This window comes from Salvelinus alpinus, chromosome 2 (genome assembly GCF_045679555.1).
Source record: "Salvelinus alpinus chromosome 2, SLU_Salpinus.1, whole genome shotgun sequence".
Classification (NCBI taxonomy): Eukaryota; Metazoa; Chordata; class Actinopteri; order Salmoniformes; family Salmonidae; genus Salvelinus; species Salvelinus alpinus.
In genome coordinates, this window is record NC_092087.1 from 30,442,518 (window position 1) to 30,465,381 (window position 22,864).

At 43.1% G+C, this 22,864-nt stretch overlaps 1 protein-coding gene across 9 annotated transcripts in view; it reads right to left on the reverse strand.

Annotated features, from left to right (window-relative positions):
* The window catches only part of LOC139558549 (chromodomain-helicase-DNA-binding protein 5-like), a 55,017-nt gene that overhangs the window by 26,287 nt on the left and 5,866 nt on the right, over positions 1 to 22,864 (reverse strand). For 8 of the 9 annotated variants that reach the window (XM_071373768.1, XM_071373749.1, XM_071373796.1 and 5 more), the window contains 6 exons: positions 7,651 to 7,802; positions 2,630 to 2,890; positions 2,415 to 2,533; positions 1,752 to 1,999; positions 1,554 to 1,645; positions 1,250 to 1,376 (listed from right to left, as the gene is read on the reverse strand). In XM_071373768.1, coding sequence (XP_071229869.1) covers positions 1,250 to 1,376; positions 1,554 to 1,645; positions 1,752 to 1,999; positions 2,415 to 2,533; positions 2,630 to 2,890; positions 7,651 to 7,695 — 892 coding nt within the window. In that variant the 5' untranslated portion in view covers positions 7,696 to 7,802. Of the gene's footprint in view, positions 1 to 1,249; positions 1,377 to 1,553; positions 1,646 to 1,751; positions 2,000 to 2,414; positions 2,534 to 2,629; positions 2,891 to 7,650; positions 7,803 to 10,539; positions 16,704 to 22,864 lie in introns of those variants that run through there. The other variant, XM_071373786.1, reaches the window with a different exon arrangement.

Genomic DNA, 22,864 nt, shown 5'->3' on the forward strand with positions numbered 1-22,864 from the left:
ATTAAGGTCTGGAGACTGGCTAGGCCACTCCAGGACCTTAATGCGCTTCTTCTTGAGCCACTCCTTTGTTGTCTTGGCCGTGTGTTTTGGGTCATTGTCATACTAGAATACCCATCCACGACCCATTGTCAATGCCCTGGCTGAGGGAAGGAGGTTCTCACCCAAGATTTGACGGTACATGGCCCCGTCCATCGTCCCTTTGATGCGGTGAAGTTGTCCTGTCGCCTTAGCAGAAAAACACCCCCAAAGCATAATGTTTCCACCTCCATGTTGGGGACGGTGGGGATGGTGTTCTTGGGGTCATAGGCAGCATTCCTCCTCCTCCAAACACGGCGAGTTGAGTTGATGCCAAAGAGCTCCATTTTGGTCTCATCTGACCACAACACTTTCACCCAGTTGTCCTCTGAATCATTCAGATGTTCATTGGCAAACTTCAGACGGGCATATATATGTGCTTTCTTGAGCAGGGGGACCTTGCGGGCGCTGCAGGATTTCAGTCCTTCATGGCGTAGTGTGTTACCAATTGTTTTCTTGGTGACTATGGTCCCAGCTGCCTTGAGATCATTGACAAGATCCTCCCGTGTAGTTCTGGGCTGATTCCTCACCGTTTTCATGATCATTGCAACTCCACGAGGTGAGATCTTGCATGGAGCCCCAGGCCGAGGGAGATTGACAGTTATTTTGTGTTTCTTCCATTTGCGAATAATCGCACCAACTGTTGTCACCTTCTCACCAAGCTGCTTGGCGATGGTCTTGTAGCCCATTCCAGCCTTGTGTAGGTCTACAATTTTGTCCCTGACATCCTTGGAGAGCTCTTTGGTCTTGGCCATGGTGGAGAGTTTGGAATCTGATTGATTGATTGATTGATTGCTTCTGTGGACAGGTGTCTTTTATACAGGTAATAAACTGAGATTAGGAGCACTCCCTTTAAGAGTGTGCTTCTAATCTCAGCTCGTTACCTGTATAAAAGACACCTGGGAGCCAGAAATCTTTCTGATTGAGAGGGGGTCAAATACTTATTTCCCTCATTAAAATGCAAATCATTTAATAACATTTTTGACATACGTTTTTCTGGATTTTTTTGTTGTTATTCTGTCTCTCACTGTTCAAATAAACCTACCATTAAAATTATAGACTGATAATTTCTTTGTCAGTGGGCAAACGTACAAAATCAGCAGGGGATCAAATACTTTTTTCCCTCACTGTAAGCTAGTAGAACTGGTTAGTGTAGATAACAGACATAGCATACTTTTCCTTTTTTTCCGACCCTTCCGGGCTTTCTTCTTGGCATTCCCCGAGGTATCAGAGCGCACCGAGGCACTGTGGATGCTGACATCATCAAAGTCCGACTCCTCCAGCCCAAAGTCCTCCTCACTCTGCCAACAGACACAGTCATTCACAACCTCACAGTCAATCAGCAACTTCATAACTAACACAATAAGCACATACCTCATCCATACTAGAGTTTGGGAACAACAACCTAATGTATCTATTCAAGTCATAGTAATGTGACTGAAGGTAAGAAAGTAGACGTGTGCCGTTCCAAACCTTACCGAGGATGCTTTCTTCTTTGATTTGGTCTTCTTCCCTTTACTTTTCTTCTTCACCTCCTTTACAGTCTTTGTTTTCCGTCTTACCCCAGGCCCTATAGGACAACAAGATCAGGCACATACCAGAGAGGTATAGAGGGTACTTTATTACTATATCTCTATACATTCTGATATACCGCATGCTTGACTGACAGCCCTTACCCTTTCCATCTTTGGTTTTGGCTTTTCTGATTGGCCCAGGCTGAGAGCTTGGTAGGGTAGTGACCTCTTTGACAGAGATGGGCGAGGCCACAGTGACCATTTCCACAGCAGCAGCCACCGCGGCAGCCACAGCGGTTGCGGAGGTGCCTTTGAAGGGGTTGTTGGCGCTGAACTCGCGCCACTTGGACCCTAACACTGTCATCATCTTTGACATGGGGATCTTAGGGTTCTTCTTGGCAATAAGTGGCCTGAGAAAAGTCAGGGAAAGAACACTGTTGTCTTACCTTGTTATTTTCTCAGTTAATTATATAACAACCTGCACTAGAGTGACCTGTATCTTTATTCCCCAGTACTAGTGGTGACCCATCTGTGTGACGTCCCCTCTGTGTGACGTCGCCTCTGTGTTGTGTGCGTGGCATGCTTGTGATTTGTCAGCCAATGTCTTGTGGTTTGGCACAGTGGCCTCTCTAAGATATAGGGTACATACATTCAGTCTCTGAACCTCCAGGCTGTCATACACAGCGCCCCCCCCCCCAAAAAAAAGGTCCAGTGTTCTCTGTGCAGTTTTAATTAGGATAGCTTCAAGCAACAACTAACAACACAGACATGACAGCCATCCATAGACAAGACAAACAATAAATTATGACCCTACATGTTGAGTACCTGAGGAACTGGCTGAAAGCCTTGTAGTTGGTGAGGGTTCTATAGTCCTCCTCTGTGAAGCCATACTGCACATCTTCCAGACCCCACTCCTGCATCAGCTGGCTGGATGACTTGGGCTCCTGGGGCAGAACAACACAAGTACGAGTCCAGTCTATGACAACAACAAATAGAGGTCAAACTAGACAGATGGTTAAACAGAGACACGCTTAATGTACCTTATTATTATCATCATCATTGTCGTCGTCGTCGTCGTCATCATCGTCATCGTCCTCCTCCTCCTCTTCCCTCTTCTTCCGTTTGGGTTTCTTCTCTTTCTTCTCCTTGGGTTTCTTCTTCTTCTTTGTGGTGGGGGCGTAGGTGCTGCTCTCGCTCTCGGAGCCAATCTCTGGACGTTGCAGTAGATGGTCATCCTCCCGCTCTGAGGCCTGCTCCTCCAGGTCACTGCCACCAACTCCTATTCCACCACCTCCTCCTCCCTGACACACACACACACACACACACACACACACACACACACACACACACACACACACACACACACACACACACACACACACACACACACACACACAGTTTACAATATACAATCCCACTCCCTCTGTCTGTCAATCAATCAGGAGACATTTTATACACAGACAATGAGTCAGCAAATATCACTAACATACACAGTCTTCTTATTGAAGAGGAAAGAGGGAGAAAGAGCATACATCCAAAAAACATGAATAATTTCTTGACTTGACCTCCTACTCCTCCACCCCCATACCATCTGGATAACGATTAACATTTAATCAACTGAGTTAATATCTAGCTCCCAGCTTGTTGAGAGCTCCATAGATGGCATGATCAGAGGCACATTCTCCTCTAAACCTTCTGCTTACATAAAGAACAGCAACAACAAAGCAACATACACCTTCAGAAGCCCAGCCAATCACATCTCCCCCTCCTAGCCAGTCAATAAGACTAAGGCATATATTGTCTCTATGTATTGTCTCCATGGCCTTGCTATGGCAACATCTGAAAGGCTACGCAGTTGAACGTTTATAGATGGAGTGTATGAGTGAGCACTGGCATTGGGTTGTATGCGTGGGTGCATGCACGCTCGTGCGTGTTTGTGTGTGCGTGCATGAACATTGCACAGTAGGCCTGTGTGGATCCATGGAGAGACTCGCAGGCGTCTTGCTCTGCGGCGCAGAGGAAAGGATCATGTTGCCGCAGCGCCTGCCAACCCCACCGCCAGTCCGTCTGTGTTGCTATGGCGACCAAACTGTGCAGTCTGGAGCTCTTTCTCTCTCTCCCCCCCTCCCCCTATAGCAGCAGCAGCCAATGGAACAGCGCCATCCAATCAGACACGTTTGCATAACGAGCTTGTTATGCAGAGGCCTGTGGTTGCAGAGCCTGTGTTCCAGCGCCCGTCTAGACAAATCTCATTTATGCATACGGAGAAGGGGAGAGAAGGAGTGTGGAGGAGTGGGGTCCAAATGAAAAAGGAGTGGAGGGTGATGGAGGCAGGGAAGCAGAACCACTGTTAATCCAGAGAGAGTAACTACAGAGAAGAGTCTTAACCTAACCCCTGACTGCACAATGCAGAGGGTTCAATGTTACACAAACACATCACAGGGCACAAGATCAGGGTGGAAACAAAGAGGTCTCTGCTGGGAGATCAGGAAAAATAAAGAAAGTATTAAAGAAAATTCCAATTGTTTATTTCTTTATATAATGTCTTCCCTTTGTATCAACTTCATTTCAAATTAATTAAGGACTTTCAGAGCTAAATTAAATTAGTACATTCTGTACAGCCATTATGTCAGAAATAAATGTCAGGTTGAATATACAAACGTCATATCCTCACGATACCTTAACTTCTCTTGGGTAAAGGGGGCAGCATTCGGAATTTTGGATGAAAAGCATGCCCAAATTAAACTGCCAGCTACTCATCCCCAGAAGATAAGATATGCATATTATTAGTAGATTTGGATAGAAAACACTTTGAAGTTTCTAAAACTGTTTGAATCATGTCTGTGAGTATAACAGAACTTATTTAGCAGGCGAAACCCCGAGGACAAACCATTCAGATATTTTGTTTTTTGAGGTCACTCTCTTTTCAATGTGTTTTCATTGGGAAACCAGATTTCTAAGGGACCTTCTTGCAGTTCATACCGCTTCCACTGGATGTCAACAGTCTTTAGAAATTGGTTGAGGTTATTCCTTTGTGTAATGAAGAAGTACGGCCATCTTGAAGGAGGGTCACTCGAAGTGTCCTGTTTGTTAGAAGCGTGACCAGAAAGCTAGCTACAGTTGGTTTTAATCCTGTATTGAACACAGATCATCCCGTCTTCAATTTTATCGATTATTTACGTTAAAAAATACCTAAAGTTGTATTACAAAAGTAGTTTGAGTTTTTTTTGCAAAGTTTACAGGTAATCTTTGAGATGTTTTGTAGTCACGTTTCACAATTTGGAACCGGTGTTTTTCTGGATCGAACAAAAGGAAAATTTTTGGATCGAACAAAAGGACCATCGAACAAAAGGACCATTTGTGATGTTTATGGGACATATTGGAGTGCCAACAACAGAAGCTCGTCAAAGGTAAGGCTTGAATTATATTTTTATTTCTGCGTTTTGTGTCGCGCCTGCAGGGTTGAAATATGCTTCTCTCTCTTTGTTTACAATGGTGCTATCCTCAGATAATAGCATCGTTTGATTTCGCCGAAAAGCCTATTTGAATTCTGACATGTTGGCTGGATTCACAACCAGTGTAGCTTTAATTTAGTATCTTTCATGTGTGATTTAATGAAAGTTAGATTTTTATAGTAATTAATTTGAATTTGGCGCTCTGCATTTTCTCTGGCTTTTTGCCAAGTGAGACAGTAGCGTCCCGCCTAAACTCAGATTTTTGGATATAAATATGAACTTTACCGAACAAAACATGCATGTATTGTGTAACATGAAGTCCTATGAGTGTCATCTGATGAAGATCATCAAAGGTTAGTGATTAATTTTATCTCTATTTCTGCTTTTTGTTACTCCTCTCTTTGGCTGGAAAAATGGCTGTCTTTTTCCGTGACTTGGCTCTAACCTAACATAATCGTTTGGTGTGCTTTCGTCGTAAAACCTTTTTGAAATCGGACACTTTGGCTGGATTTACAACAAGTGTATCTTTAAAATGGTGTAAAATACTTGTACGTTTGAGGAATTTAAATTATGCGATTTCTGTTGTTTTGAATTTGGCGCCCTGCAGTTTCACTGGCTGTTGACGAGGTGGGACGCTACCGTCCCACATACCCTAGTGAGGTTAAACACCCCAAGCCTTACAATTGTACAGTGTGAAAAAAACACTGCTTACTATCAACACGCACAGTCCCCTATAGGGATTTTTCTCCTTAAAACAGATCTAGCCAGTCATCAGTACTAACAGCTCTCCTGTGGCGTGCGCGGGCCCTGCTGGAGGGAGTCTGAGCACAGCTGCTTCATTCCTTCAGCTCTGAGACAACCTGGGGGGAGAGAGATCAACTGGTGGGGCTGTGACCTCCATTGATCCGTGGCCCATTACTGACACTAGACTTCAGGAGAGATTGTAAGTGAATAACAGCTAGACGTGGTTTCCCTTAGTAGTGACCCTTAGCAGTGAGTGCTGCCCGATGAACACGTACAGTGTACTGTCGAGCAGAGCTTGTGAACTGAGCATGCTAAAAGAGAGGGATGGAAAGAAAGAGAGAGTGTGACAGAGGGGAAAGAGATGGGGCGACCCCTCATTAGCATGACAGGGTCCAGTGCTCTGTGTTTTTCGCGGCCAGCCAAAGGGCCACCAAAGCTCCTTCTAGTACCGCTGGCAGCCGTGGACAGGGACATCCCCGTTCTGTCACCACCACTATTCAGAACACTGGTCAATCCCAAACCCAGGCAGAGGACACACAGATGATAAACAACACAAAGCCAACACAAACTGTATAACGGGCAAGGCCCTCAAATGGCAGACGGATAACCACATGAAAAAATATCATAGTATACTATGGTATAAATACTATAGTAGTCACTGTAGTGTTTTTGCTGACTTTACTGCAGTATTCACTGTAGAGTTTTTGCGGACTTAAGTCACAGAGTGAATACTGTAGTATTTACTGTTGTATATACTATAGTAATTACTGTAGTGTTTTTGCGGACTGTAGTATACTGTAGGATTTACTGTAGTGTTTTTGCGGACTGTTGTATTGTTTTATTTAACCTTTACTTAACTAGGCAAGTCAGTTAAGAACAAATTCTTATTTACAATGATGGCCTAGGAACAGTGGGCTGCCTTGTTCAGGGGCAAAACAACAGATTTTTACCTTGTTAGCTCGGGGATTTGATCTAGCAACATTTCGGTTACAGGCCCAACGTACTAACCACTAGGCTACCTGCCGTGTTTTTGCAGACATTACTGTAGTATTTACTGCAGTGTTTTGGGGATAATACTATAGTATTTACAATAGTATTCTACAGTATACTACTAAACTACATGCTTGAGGGATACTAAGTGTGTAGTATAGTATTCTACAGTATACTCCATATTTCTATAGTAAGTACTGTAGTATTCTATAGTAAACTGTAGTATTTTTTCATGTGGGTGTGTTACCCCAAAAACTTTCTCCTGGCTCACTGTGTTACACCGAACACTTTCCCCTGACTCCTCTATGATCTATTTCAAGGCACACAGTGGTTAACCTCAATTAGCCAATAATCTAAAGAGCAGCCATGGAAACGAATAAAGTTCAGGAGTTGTTTGATGTCTGTTTTAATATAATGGTTGTGGTGTAGTCTATGGAGAGTCCCAGCTCAGTGCTGCTGTTTAAAGCCTGTTGCCTGAATGTCAGGAACTAATGCCTGGGAGAGTTCAGCTGTCAGAACAGCTCTTTTACAACGCTGTTACTGGCACCCACTGGTACACGCTCTAGCACTCCTAACCTACCGTCCATGTTGACTACCACAGGAACTCCTCCTGATCCACAGTCTAGATGGCACAAAGCCCACCGCTTACACTGGCACTTGTGCCAAGAGCCCCTAAACCATAGACTACTGTTTAAAGAAAGAGATTCGAGGATAGTCCAAAAATCCGAAGACTATTGAATTGTAGTTCAATCCTAGGCAATATGAATGGCTGCTCAAGAGACTACTACAGTTTATTGCACAACATCTACTGTAGCTTCTTACAGGTTGTGTGTTATTGTGCACAAAAATGTTTGCAGTCTGATACAGCTTACCTCCTTTTTCCTCTTCTTGACTTTGGGCATCTTGCCCTCCTTCATCTTTTTAGGTTTCTTCTTCTTCTGTTGTTTGAGGGAGTCGTCGTCAGAGAAGAAGCTGTCCAGAGGTGTGAGCGGGACAGTGTTGTGTTCACCCTCCTCATCCTCATCTTTACACACAAACACAAACATGGCATTCAGAACCACATGATACATGTACAGTACCAGTCAAAAGTTTGGACACACCTACTCATTCAAGGGTTTCTCTTTATTTTTACTATTTTCTACATTGTAGAATGATAGTGAAGACATCACAACTATGAAATAACACATATAGAATCATGCAGTAACCAAAAAAAGTGTTAAACAAATCAAAAAATATTTTCTATTTTAGATTCTTCAAAGTGGCCACCCTTCGCCTTGATGACAGCTTTGCACACTCTTGGCAAGCTCTCAACCAGCTTCACCTAGAATGATTTTTCCAACAGTCTTGAAGGAGTTCCTACATATGCTGAGCACTTGTTGGCTACTTTTCCTTCACTCTGCGGTCCAACTCATCCCAAACCACCTAAATTGGGTGGAGGTTGGTTGATTGTGGAGGCCGGGTTGTCTGATGCAGCACTCCATCATTCTCCTTCATGGTCAAATAGCCCTTACAAATGCTGGAGGTGTGTTGGGTCATTGTCCTGTTGAAAAACAAATTATAGTCCAACTAAGCGCAAACCAGATGGGATGGCGTAGCGCTGCAGAATGCTGTGGTAACAATATGTAATGCCCGTCGGAAGAAGTGGACCAAGGTGCAGCGTGGTACGTGTTCATGATACTTTATTTACTCAAAACACCCAAACAAAACAACAAAAGAATAATGAACGTCACGTTCTGAAGGCTTCTCAGAGCTAACAAAAAACAACATCCCACAAAACTAAGGTGGCAAAACAGGCTGCCTAAGTATGATTCCCAATCAGAGACAACGATAGACAGCTGTCCCTGAATGAGAACCATACCCGGCCAAAACATAGAAATAAAGAACATAGAATTTCCCACCTGAGTCACACCCTGACCAACCAAATATAGAGAATAAAAAGATCTCTACGATCAGGGCGTGTCACAATGCTGGTTAAGTGCGCCTTGAATTCAAAATAAATCAGACAGTGTCACCAGCAAAGCACCCCCACACCTCCTCCTCCATGCTTCACGGTGGGAACCACACATGCAGAGATCATCCGTTCACCTACACTGTCTCACAAAGACAAGGCGGTTTAAACCAAAAATCTCAAATTTGGACTCATCAGACCACAGGACAGATTACCACCGGCCTAATGTCCATTGCTCGTGTTTCTTGGCCCAAGCAAGTCTCTTCTTCTTATTGGTGTCCTCTAGTAGTAGTTTCTTTGCAGTAATTCGACCATAAAGGCCTGATTCATGCAGTCTCCTCTGAACAGTTGATGTTGAGATGTGTATGTTACTTGAACTCTGTGAAGCATTTATTTGGGCTGCAATTTCTGAGGCTGGTAACTTCTGTATACCACCCCTACCTTGTCACAACACAACTGATTGGCTCAACGCATTAAGAAGGAAAGAAATTCCACAAATTAACAAGGCACACCTGTTCATTGAAATGCATTCCAGTACCTCATGAAGCTGGTTGAGAGAATGCCAAGAGTGTGCAAAGCTGTCATCAAGGCAAAGGGTGGCTACTTTAAAGAATCTCAAATATAAAATAGATTTTGATTTGTTTAACACTTTTTTGGTTACTACATGATTCCATACGTGTTATTTCATAGTGTTGATGTCTTCACTATTATTCTACAATGTAGAAAATAGTAAAAATAAAGAGAAACCGTGGAATGAGTAGCTGTGTCCAAACGTTTGACTGGTACTGTATACAACCTTCACTCTTACCGTAATACTCATACAAATTTCATAGGGGTTCTGGTAGTCATCATCACCTATCCATCCTCCCCTTTTACCTTATATCCTGTCAGCCAGGTAAAACTCCTAGTGGGGTGCTAGTCATCCGTCAACTGTATTGCCTCAATGTTGTTGTATACATAGAAGCATGCTGACTAGGGTGTGCTACGGCGCTCCAGACTTCAGTGCGGCCCCAGTGGGTCACAGAGGAATAAGAGACAGTAGACAGTACATCACTATAAAGAGACACACTCCTCATTCACAAACACACAGACTGGAGGGCATGAAATATGCAGCACATGCATCAGAGTCATTCAGCCAGCCAACACTAGACTAGCCTTGCAGCCTACCACTCCCAGAGGAACACTGAGTAGGGAGGAGGGGTTCCCTGTCTCCTAAGCACAAACCTTGGCTTGCAATGTACTTATCCTCCATTTAGCCAGGCTAGTCAGGAGGGGCTACACAGACACTAGGGGCTTCCAAGGTTCATTATCAATGAGAGACTCATAGAATTGTCTATTTATACATTCCCATTCACCACTGGCTAAACTGGATGCATCATCCCACTTGTGTAGATTGAGGCTCTCTCATAAACATGTATAATGACAGCTAGTGCCTCAAGCTCTATAGTTAATAAGCCAACATGTCTGCAGTATCTCATAGGAGCTCTTTCATGTCTGAGGTACTGTCCATGTTTGCTGCCTGCCAGGCATGACATCATCACAACAACACAGCTAATGTTACAGTTCATTCAAATGCACTGATGATGAAATAACTGAGATGAGGAGAAATGCAGTTGAAATACAGGCAGGTTGAGAAAGAAAAAATTGTCTGTTTCCGGCTCAAGAAAACTCCTCCTTGCTGATATGTGACACCCCACATTATCTACCACCAAGTTGACCACAAATGGCCAATTTAATAAATGTAATTGAGATAAACACATGATGTCCGCACATGTAGGAATGTATGTAAGGCACCACATCTAAATGTACTCACCATGGACTGGCAGAATCCTTTTTTTCCTTTAACGAGTCTGACAAGCCCGACGAGAATGATATACTGCTGTCTCGGGAACAGGCCCAGATCCCCGTGATTTGTGTGAAGAGGAGGCGGAGAAAAAGGGGCCAGAGGGCGGGATGCTTTCTGAGAATTCGTAGGCGATTGAATAAACCCCCACTTCCTTCCATTCTGCTAGCAAACGTGCAATCTTTGGAGAATAAAATCGATGACCTACGCGGAAGATTAAAATTAAACTACCAACGGGACATTGAAAACTGTAATATTTTATGCTTAACGGAGTCGTGGCTGAACGACGACACTATCAACATACAGCTGGCTGGTTATACTCTGTACCGGCAGGATAGAACAGCAGCGTCTGGTAAGACAAGGGGCAGCGGACTATGTATTTTTGTAAATAACAGCTGTGCACGATATCTAAGGAAGCCTCGATCTATTGCTCGCCTGAGGTAGAGTATCTCATGATAAGCTGTAGACCACACTATCTACCTAGAGAGTTTTCATCTGTATTTTCGTAGCTGTTTACATACCACCACAGACTGAGGCTGGCACTAAGACAGCATTGAATGAATTGTGTTCCGCCATAAGCAAACAGCTGTCAATTAAACTTACCTTATAAAAAACAATCAATCTTCACATAATCTACACATGGTTGATGATATTACTAGGTTAACCTGCTTGTCCTGCGTTGCATATAATCAATGCGGTTAATTTATCATCAAATCACAGCCTACTTCAACTTCGCCAAACGGGTGATGATTTAACAAAAGCGCATTTGCGGGGGAAAAAAGCACAATCGTTGCACCAATGTACCTAACCATAAACATCAATGCCTTTCTTAAAATCAATATACAAGTATATTTTTTTAAACCTGCATATTTAGTTAAAAGAAATTCATGTTAGCAGGCAATATTAACTAGGGAAATTGTGTCACTTCTCTTGCGTTCAGCGCAAGCAGAGTCAGGGTATATACAGCAGTTTGGGCCGTCTGGCTCGTTGCGAACTGTGTGAAGACCATTTCTTCCTAACAAAGACCGTAATTAAATTTGCCAGAATTTTACATAATTATGACATAACATTGAAGGTTGTGCAATGTAACAGCAATATTTAGACTTAGGGTTGCCACCCGTTCGATAAAATACGGAACGGTTCCATATTTCACTGAGAAATAAACATTTTTTTTTTTTTAAATGATAGTTTCCAGATTTGACCATATTGAAGGTCAAACTCACATTGGCTGCGGAGAGCATGATCACACAGTCTTCTGGAACAGCTGGTGCTCTCACGCATGTTTTAGTGTTATTTGCCTCGAAGCGAGCATAGAAGTAGTTTAGCTCGTCTGGTAGGCTCGTGTCACTGGGCAGCTCTCGGCTGTGCTTCCCTTTGTAGTCTGTAATGGTTTGCAAGCCCTGCCACATCCGACGAGCATCAGAGCCGGTGTAGTACGATTCGATCTTAGTCCTGTATTGACGCTTTTCCTGTTTGATGGTTTGTCGGAGGGCATAGCAGGATTTCTTATAAGCGTCCGGGTTAGGGTCCCGCTCCTTGAAAGCGGCAGCTCTAGCCTTTAGCTCAGTGCGGATGTTGCCTGTAATCCATGGCTTCTGGTTGGCGTATGTACTAGAGGTCGACCGATTATGATTTTTCAACGCCGATACCGATTATTGGAGGACCAAAAACAGCCGATACCGATAATCGGCCGATTTTTATATATATTTGTAATAATGACATTTACAATAATACTGAATGAACACTTTTATTTTAACTTAATATAATACATCAATAAAATCAATTTAGTCTCAAATAAATAATGAAACATGTTCAATTTGGTTTAAATAATGCAAAAACAGTGTTGGAGATGAACGTAAAAGTGCAATATGTGCCATGTAAAAAAGCTAACGTTTATGTTCCTTGCTCAGAACATGAGAACATATGAAAGCTGGCGGTTCCTTTTAACACTAGTCTTGAATATTCCCAGTTAAGAAGTTTTAGGTTGTAGTTATTATAGGACTATTTCTCTCTATACCATTTGTATTTCATATACCTTTGACTATTGGATGTTCTTATAGGCACTATAGTATTGCCAGCCTAATCTCGGGAGTTGGTAGGCTTGAAGTCATAAACAGCGAATCTCATCAATAAGCTAATGACCCTGGGACTAAACACCTCCCTCCGCAACTGGATCCTGAACTTCCTGACGGGCTGCCCCCAGGTGGTAAGGGTAGGTAACAACACATCCACCATGCTGATCCTCAACACAAGGGCCCCTCAGGGGTGCGTGCTCAGTCCTAATAACATTTTATTTATTTTACCTTTATTTAACTAGGCAAGTCAGTTAAGAACAAATTCTTATTTTCAATGACAGCCTAGGAACAGTGGGTTAACTGCCTTGTTCAGGGGCTGAAAACCAGATTTTTACCTTGTCAGCTCGGGGACTCGATCTTGCAACCTTTCGGTTACTAGTCCAACGTCCTAACCACTAGGCTACCTGCCGCCCTCATTAAGTTTGCCGATGACACAACAGTGTCTGATCACCGACAACGATGAGACAACCTATAGGGAGGAGGTTTGAGACCTGGCCGTGTGGTACCAGGACACAACCTCTCTGTAATGTTCTGGGTGTAGCTGGTGCAGAGGAGTCAGGCGCAGGACAGCAGAGATGAGTAACACAAGTAACTTTACTCAAATATTCCAATAACATGACGTAATGCCGAGCCCACAATAACGGACCGAACATACATAAAACAATCACGCACAACAACCATGGGGAAAACAGATGATAATGAACATGTAATTGGGGAATTGAAACCAGGTGTGTAAAACAAAGACAAAACAAATGGAAAATTAATAGTGGATCGAACAGGGAGAGGGACCGACTTCGGCGGAAGGCGTGACACTCTCCCTCAATGTGATCAAGACAAAGGAGATGATTGTGGACTACAGGAAAAAGAGGACCGAGCACGCCCCCATTCTCATCGACAGGGCTGTAGTGGAGCAGATTGAGAGCTTCAAATTCCTTGGTGTCCACATCACCAACAAACTAAGATGGTCCAAGCACACCAAGGCAGTCCTGAAGAGGGCACGACGAAACCTATTCCCCCTCAGGAGACTGAAAAGATTTGGCATGGGTCCTCAGATCCTCAAGAGGTTCTACAGCTGTACCATCGAGGGCATCCTGACTGGTTGCATCACTGCCTGGTATGGCAACTGCTCAGCCTCCGACTGTAAGGCACTACAGTGCGAACGGCCCAGTACATCACTGGGGCCAAGCTTCCTGCCATCCAGGACCTCTATACCAGGCTGTGTCAGAGGAAGGCCCTAAAAATTGTCAAAGACTCCAGCCATTCTAGTCATAGACTGTTCTCTCTGCTACCACACGGCAAGCGGTACCGGAGCACCAAGTCTAGGTCCAATAGACTTCTACCCCCAAGCCATAAGACTCATGAACATCTAATCAAAGGCTACCCAAACTATTTGCATTGCACCCCCCCCCCCCCTCCTTTACACCGCTGCTACTCTCTGTTGTTATCATCTATGCATAGGCACTTTAATAACTCTACCTACATGTACATATTACCTCAACTAACCGGTGCCCACGCACATTGACTCTGTTACGGTACCCCACTGTATATAGTCTCGCTATTGTTATTTTACTGCTGCTCTTGAATTACATGTTACTTTATTTCTTATCCAGATTTTTTAAACTGCATTGTTAGATAGTGGCTCGTAAATAAGCATTTCACTGTAAGGTTAATAACAAATTCTTATTTTCAATGACAGCCTAGGAACAGTGGGTTAACTGCCTTGTTGTATTCGGTGCATGTGACTAATACAATTTGATTCGGCGCATATTGACTAATACAATAGCCGGCAGCTATTACTCAAAATGCTCTGTGATGTCTTCCAGAGGTGGCAGCCTAGTAACCAGCCTGGTGGCTGGCTTTGCGTATCTGACTGTGCCAGGTGTTGAGGGGGATCACTGTGGCACGTGTCACAGGGCAGCTGGCACAAGGCCCTGTTTGAACCACAAACTTCTTGTTTGAGCCAGGCTGCAGCCCTACTTCGCACACTGTGCCCACTTTAAAGCGCGGACGGTGGGCAGGCAGCACCGCTCTGAGCTTCCTGCAAGGGCTTGGCCACTGGACCGCTCCATTAGAAGGGAGATTCATGACCTTCTCCCTTGTGGAAAATTCAGCATTTACAGAAAACGCATTGGGCCTCTCTCTTTGACAGGCTCCTTATAGAAATACCCAGTTAATGGTTCCCTGTGGAGAGAGTGACTACAGGGTTCTCCCCTCATTGAGAAGGTGTTTCTAGCCCACTCTAGTCATGTCGTGGGAAAGACAAAAGCAAACTCACACACATTTATTCCAAAGTTTGGCATTCTGAATTGCAGACTGTATGACTTCATGATACTCAGTAAGCCATCTTCTTGCAAATCTGTGCAAGAAAATCTGTTTTGAGCAGTAGTCATTGACTGTGAGCTCACTTTCCTGCTCCTGGGTTTTGGAAGTTAGTGATAATAAATGGTGGCAGGGCAGTGTATATCTAAGGGTACAGAGTGATGGTGTGTGAGTGAGCTAGTTGTGTACTGTGGGTCAATTCAGGGCAGCAGGAGCCTGGTCAGCAGAAGCCTGGTGGTGGCAGATGTAACAGAGCATTACAACTCCTTATATAGTTTGCTATTCTTGCTCACCCATTCATAAATATTATATGGTAGTAGCATATTATGACAGTGTAATTAGAACATATATGTGCAGTTGAACACAAATGTAGTGGTAACTAGTGTAAAAGGTGATGCTTGCCCAAGTATAATACACATTTACTCGACCAAGCATCACACACACGCACGCACGCACGCACACACACACACAGTTGGACAAAAAACGGTGTCAGCTTTCACAGTGGAACCTCCAAAAATAGCCCCACCAATCAGGGATGACTTTAGTAGGCACACAAAAGCCCATCTTTACATTTCAGAGAAGGATGAAATCATGAAAAAAGAGATGATACAGTAGCAACATGTAAAACTGAGACACAGGGACAGTGCTAATGACATGACAAAAAAATGTGACAATGGGAAGGACAACTGAATGATTTAACAGTGAGTGGTGATTGTATGGCTGTGACAGCTAACAGTGGAAGCTACTGTACTGTGGGTCCTCGGCTCTCCCTCCATGGCTTGTGGAGGGCCGCTGCCAATCCTGAAATTCCTTAAGACTGCTGTCAAGCCTGGCTGGGTCTATATGAAAAACACTCACATCAAAGCATCATACGCAGTTAACATGCTGCATGCACAATTATACACCTGCTCTTTCCATGACATAGACTGACCAGGTGAAATCTATGATCCCTTATTGATGTCACTTATTGATCCACTTCAAATCAGTGTAGATGAAGGGGAGGAGACAGGTTAAATAAGGATTTTCAACACTTGAGACATGGATTGTGTGTGTGCATTCAGAGGGTGAATGGGCAAGACAAAAGATGTAAGTGCCTTTGAACGGAGTATGGTAGTAGGTGCCAGGTGCACTGGTTTCAGAGTGTCAAAAACTGGAACGCTGCTGGGTTTTTCACACTCAACAGTTTCTTGTGTGTATCAAGAATGGTCCAACACCCAAAGGACATCCAGCCAATTTGAAACAACTGTGAAAATCATTGGATTCAACATGGGCCAGCATCCCTGTGAAATGCTTTCGACACCTTGTAGAGTCCATGCCATGATGAATTGAGGCTGTTCTGATAGCAAAAGGGGGTGCAAGTCAATAATAGAACGGTGTTCCTAATGGGGTTTTTTCACTCAGTGTAGAACACACTGGGAGAAACTATATAAAACGTATAAAGAATCAACTTAAACATAACAAGAAGGATTTATTTAAATCACACATTTTCATAGCTATTTGCATGCATTTACACTTCGTTTTTAACCACAAGTCTTTGGTTATTGGGGTCGTGCATCAGTGATTGCGTTATCCCTCAGGATGTGGCTGGCAGGCTATGTGCTGAAATTGCAAAGAACTCTCCTCTTTCTAAAGCTAAGCTGTTCTTAATTAAATTGTACCAATAGAAATCATTTTAAGGTACAGTATTTTGTGAGTCGGTTTGCTCCATAACACCCATGACTACAGTGCATTCGGAAAGTATTCAGACCCCTTGACTTTTTCCACATTTTGTTACGTTACAGCCTTATTCTAAAATGTATTCAAATGTTGTTTTTTTGTGATGCATTAGAATGATGGAGGTCACTGGAGGCCACTGTGTTCTTGGGAACCTTCAATGCTGCAGAAATGTTTTGGTACCCTTCCCCAGATCTGCGCCTTCCTTTGACCTCATGCCTTGGTTTTTGCTCAGACCTGCACTGTCAACTTTGGGACAGGTGTATGTAGACAAGTGTATGTCTAATCAATAGAATTTACCACAGGTGGACCTCAATCAAGTTGTAGAAACATCTCAAGGATGATCAATGGAAACAGGATGTACCTGAGCTCAATTTCGAGTCTCATAGCAAAGGGTCTGAATACTTATGTAAATAAAGTATTTGTATTTATTTTTTTGATAAATTACCACAATTTTCTAAAAACCTGTTTTCGCTTTGTCATTATGGGGTATTGTGTGTAGAATGATGAAGATGTATTTTTATTTAATCAATTTTAAAATAAGGTTGTAAAGTACAAAATATGGAAAAAGTCAAAGGGTCTGAATACTTTCTGAATGCACTACACATAAAATAACCTTTTATGTATGCTCCAATGTCAAATGTTGTTGTAAATGATAATAATGTACATGTTTTGATTTAACAGGCTAAGGCTAATATCAGACAGGAGCTCAGACATAGGCATTCTGGTATTTATGCTAATAGGCTGACCACACTGCTCATATCGCGTGTGCGAGCGTTGCAAAATAAATTTAGAAATCTATGTTATTTAATTATTGCACCCATACTGCTCGCGAGCGTCTGCGTTTCCAAGGGCTAAAATAGAACTCCTATCTATTTCTGGCGCAGATCGCGCTGCAAGTCCTTCCTCTCCCATCTCCTCACTGGTTTATAGAAGCAGGTACCCACGTGCCATCTCCTCATTGGTTATACCCACGTGGGTGATTGAAAGACGAACTGTGTTGCCGGTCGGTGTAGTAATACTATGAAAGTTTAGATGTCAATCACCATATAAATTCAAAGATGAAAAAGCCTGGAAGGAGGAGAGATGACTAGAAACGATTTGGTTGACCGTTTTGTGCATTTGTGCATTTCAGGTAAAATAACAATCTAATGTTTATATCCCAGGACAAATTAACTAGCAACAGCAAGCTAGCTAAATAGGACAAATTAGCTAGCAAGTGCAAGCTAACTATCTAAATTGCCATAAATGTTTAATGCTTTTCGACCTGTCCCCAAATGAATATAATTGGTTCAGAGTTTGTTTTGAATTTGTTTTGTATTTTAACCTGCATGTCGTGATCGCGTTTGGTGTAAGGGGACAAAATAAATGTATGCACGATAGCGCGGGTTCCGTGTAAGCCTAGTGCAAACTCCCAACTATACACAGAGCATAAACATAAACAAAAAAATACAATTTTTAACAAAAAACCACAACACACAAAACCATACATTGCACAGCTAGGCCTAATGCGAGGTTATTCTTTATTGCACCATGACAAACTGGTGCCATAACCAGCCAACCATTTCACACTGATAGGCTAATGCAAATAGTATGAGGGCATTTTAGTCTACCCTGGCTAAGGTTGCAACGGGTCAGTAAACTTTACCAAGGAAGTTAAGCCCGGGAATTTTGTGAAATTTGCTTAAATTCATCAAAAAGGTTAGTTTATAACAGTGAACCTTTTTTGTGGGATACAAATAAGACAATTGTAGGTCTTGTGGCATATTTTGGTTAAACTATCATTCAATGGAATTGCAACGCTCTGCATGCACAGTGCATTCTTCCATCACATGTGCAGTGCACTCTTCCATCACATGTACAGCTGATTCTCAAGATCTTGCACACTAATGAGATGCTATTGAGCCCACACTACTACACTGTCTGAGCCAAGGACTACATGCTTTTTGGTAAGGTTTGATTACAATACTGAGTGGGGTGAATATATTTTATATGACCTACATGATTTTTTGTTAACTAGTAAATAGTAGACTACAGCAAAGTGTGTTGAAATCATTTCTAACTTAACAATTTCTGCTAGTTAGTTTTTGCTACCATGTTGGTTTTAGCTTGCTAACTGAGGAGTGTTAATTCACCTGTTTCCATACATGTTTCATTTTAAAACATGTATCTTACAAAAGAGTTGTTTAATCTAACTGCTTAACTATTTATCTGTACATGGCATTGTATATTTGGGTTATTTTACTCACTTTTTTCTAATCTTTACAGGAAAATGCCACGGGCACTATCTGATGTGTGGAGACATTTCACTGCAGCTAATGTAGAAGGAAAAGCTGTGTACATTTGCAAATACTGTGCCAAATCATATGTGAAGAATGCAACAAAGATGCAGAATCATCTGGCCAAGTGCATAAAGTTCCCTCAGCGCTCACAACAAGCAACCTCTGACAAAAGTCCCTCTACTATTCGAGTTGAAAATGATGAATCAGACACCTTATCGATAGCAACAGCTCATGGTCCTCCTGGAATCAGAAGTTATTTTGACTCAATGGAGGAACGTAGTCAGAGAAATGCTGATGAATGTCTTGCTCGAGCTGTGTATACAACTGGTTCACCTCTGATGCTCACAGGCAATGTGTATTGGAAGAGATTTCTGAATGTTCTTCACCCAGCATACACCCCTCCAACCAGACATGCTTTTTCTACTCATTAGCTGGATGCAGAGTTCAACAGAGTTCAAGTGAAGGTCAAGCAAATCACAGAGAAAGCAGACTGTATTGCAATCATCTCTGATGGGTGGTCGATTGTTCGTGGGTAAGGAATAATTAACTACAGTGGGGAGAACAAGTATTTGATACACTGACGATTTTGCAGGTTTTCCTACTTACAAAGCATGTAGAGGTCTGTAATTTTTATCATAGGTACACTTCAACTGTGAGAGAAGGAATCTAAAACAAAAATCCAGAAAATCACATTGTATGATTTTTAAGTAATTAATTTGCATTTTATTGCATGACATAAGTATTTGATACATCAGAAAAGCAGAACTGAATATTTGGTACAGAAACCTTAGTTTGCAATTACAGAGATCATACGTTTCCTGTAGTTCTTGACCAGGTTTGCACACACTGCAGCAGGGATTTTGGCCCACTCCTCCATACAGACCTTCTCCAGATCCTTCAGGTTTCGGGGCTGTCGCTGGGCAATACGGACTTTCGGCTCCCTCCAAAGATTTTCTATTGGGTTCAGGTCTGGAGACTGGCTAGGCCACTCCAGGACCTTGAGATGCTTCTTACGGAGCCACTCCTTAGTTGCCCTGGCTGTGTGTTTCGGGTCGTTGTCATGCTGGAAGACCCAGCCACGACCCATCTTCAATGCTCTTACTGAGGGAAGGAGGTTGTTGGCCAAGATCTCGCGATACATGGCCCCATCCATCCTCCCCTCAATACGGTGCAGTCGTCCTGTCCCCTTTGCAGAAAAGCATCCCCAAAGAATGATGTTTCCACCTCCATGCTTCACGGTTGGGATGGTGTTCTTGGGGTTGTACTCATCCTTCTATTCCTCCAAACACGGCGAGTGGAGTTTAGAGCAAAAAGCTCTATTTTTGTCTCATCAGACCACATGACCTTCTCCCATTCCTCCTCTGGATCATCCAGATGGTCATTGGCAAACTTCAGACGGGCCTGGACATGCGCTGGCTTGAGCAGGGGGACCTTGCGTGCGCTGCAGGATTTTAATCCATGACGGCGTAGTGTGTTACTAATGGTTTTCTTTGAGACTGTGGTCCCAGCTCTCTTCGGGTCATTGACCAGGTCCTGCCGTGTAGTTCTGGGCTGATGCCTCACATTCCTCATGATCATTGATGCCCCACGAGGTGAGATCTTGCATGGAGCCCCAGACCGAGGGTGATTGACCGTCATCTTGAACTTCTTCCATTTTCTAATAATTGTGCCAACAGTTGTTGCCTTCTCACCAAGCTGCTTGCCTATTGTCCTGTAGCCCATCCCAGCCTTGTACAGGTCTACAATTTATCCCTGATGTCCTTACACAGCTCTCTGGTCTTGGCCATTGTGGAGAGGTTGGAGTCTGTTTGATTGAGTGTGTGGACAGGTGTCTTTTATACAGGTAACGAGTTCAAACAGGTGCAGTTAATACAGGTAATGAGTGGAGAACAGGAGGGCTTCTTAAAGAAAAACTAACAGGTCTGTGAGAGCCGGAATTCTTACTGGTTGGTAGGTGATCAAATACTTATGTCATGCAATAAAATGCAAATTAATTACTTAAAAATCATACAATGTGATTTTCTGGATTTTTGTTTTAGATTCCGTCTCTCACAGTTGAAGTGTACCTATGATAAAAATGACAGACCTCTACATGCTTTGTAAGTAGGAAAACCTGCAAAATCGGCAGTGTATCAAATACTTGTTCTCCCCACTGTACATCATCTCCAACCCTCAACCAGTTTTCTACAAGAGCAGACACAAGGGACAACAGACACACCGGTCTCCACATTGCAGATGAGCTGAAGGCAGTCATCAATGACCTTGGACCACAGAAGGTATTTGCACTGGTGACAGACAATGCTGCGAACATGAAGGCTGCTTGGTCTAAAGTGGAGGAGTCCTACCCTCACATCACACCCATTGGCTGTGCTGATCATGCATTGAATCTGCTCCTCAAGGACATCATGGCACTGAAAACAATGGATACACTCTACAAGAGAGCCAATGAAATGGTTAGGTATGTGAAGGGTCATCAAGTTATAGCAGCAATCTACCTCTCCAAGCAAAGTGAGAAGAATAAGAGCACCACATTGAAACTGCCCAGCAACATCCGTTGGGGTGGTGTTATCATCATGTTTGACAGTCTCCTGGAGGGGAAGGAGTCTCTCCAATAAATGGCCATATCACAGTCTGCCGATATGGACAGCCCCATCAAGAGAATCCTCCTGGATGATGTATTTTGGGAGAGAGTGGTAAGCAGCCTGAAACCTATAGCAGTAGCCATTGCACATATTGAGGAAAAGAATGCCATCCTGTCTGATGTTCAGACTACGCTTGCTGATGTAAGAGAAAAAAATCAGTAATGCCCTGCCCACTTCACTGTTGCTCCGAACAATGTTGGACCCCAAGTATGCTGGCAAGAGCATCCTGTCTGATGCAGAGATCAACAAGGCCTATGGTGTCATCACTACCGTGTCTCGCCACCTTGGCCTGGATGAGGGCAAGGTTCTTGGCAATCGGGCGAAGTACACTTCCAAGCAAGGGCTTCGGATGGAGATGCAATATGGCAGTCGTGCCAACATATCTCATCAGCCACCTGGTGGAAGGGACTTTGTGGATCTGAGGCTCTTTCCCCTGTTGCCTCCATCATCCTCCAAATCCCACCAACATCAGCCACCTCAGAGCGCAACTGGTCCTTGTTTGGGAACACACACACCAAAGCACGCAACAGGCTGACCAATACAAGGGTTGAAAAATTGGTGGCCATCCGGACAAATTTGAGGCTTTTTGAGCCTAACAACTGGCCATCCTCAACAAGGTTGGAAAGTGACAGTGAAGATGAGGCCTCAGAGTCTGATGTTCAAGAGGTGGACATTAAGGAGGTTCATGGAGAAGACATGGAAGCCTGAGAGGAAGACAACCAAAGCTTTAGTTTGTAGACTATCATTTTACAGATGTATGTTGAAAAGATGTGATGGATGCGATGGATCATTGGGGATCATTCCCTTTCTTTTGTTGTTCAGTGAAGTCATCCCATGTGAAGAGTCAACTCATTTAATTAGTTCAATTCATAACTAAAATTGTTTTATTTTTATTGGAAGGATTTCATCATTTTCAATTATGTCTACTTATGATAAGGTAAAAGGTTTATGTTTCTGTCTCCATATGATATGGTAAATATATCTAATGTAAAAAAACATCTACATTTAAATGGTATTAATATTAATTTGCATATATTTCCATTAATTCCCATATATTCCTGTTAATTCCCACAGAAAGTTTCCACCTCTGAATATTCCCCAAAATGTGCAACCCTAGCCCTGGCTGCTAATCCAGTAGTAAATCATCTGGGGCCTGGAGCTAGCTGGAGGAGAAAAACTATGAATGTAATGATTGTATTGAGTGAACTGACATGGTGGTATAAAAAGGCAGGCTCCTGGTCTGGGCCCTTCCTGTAGGGTACTT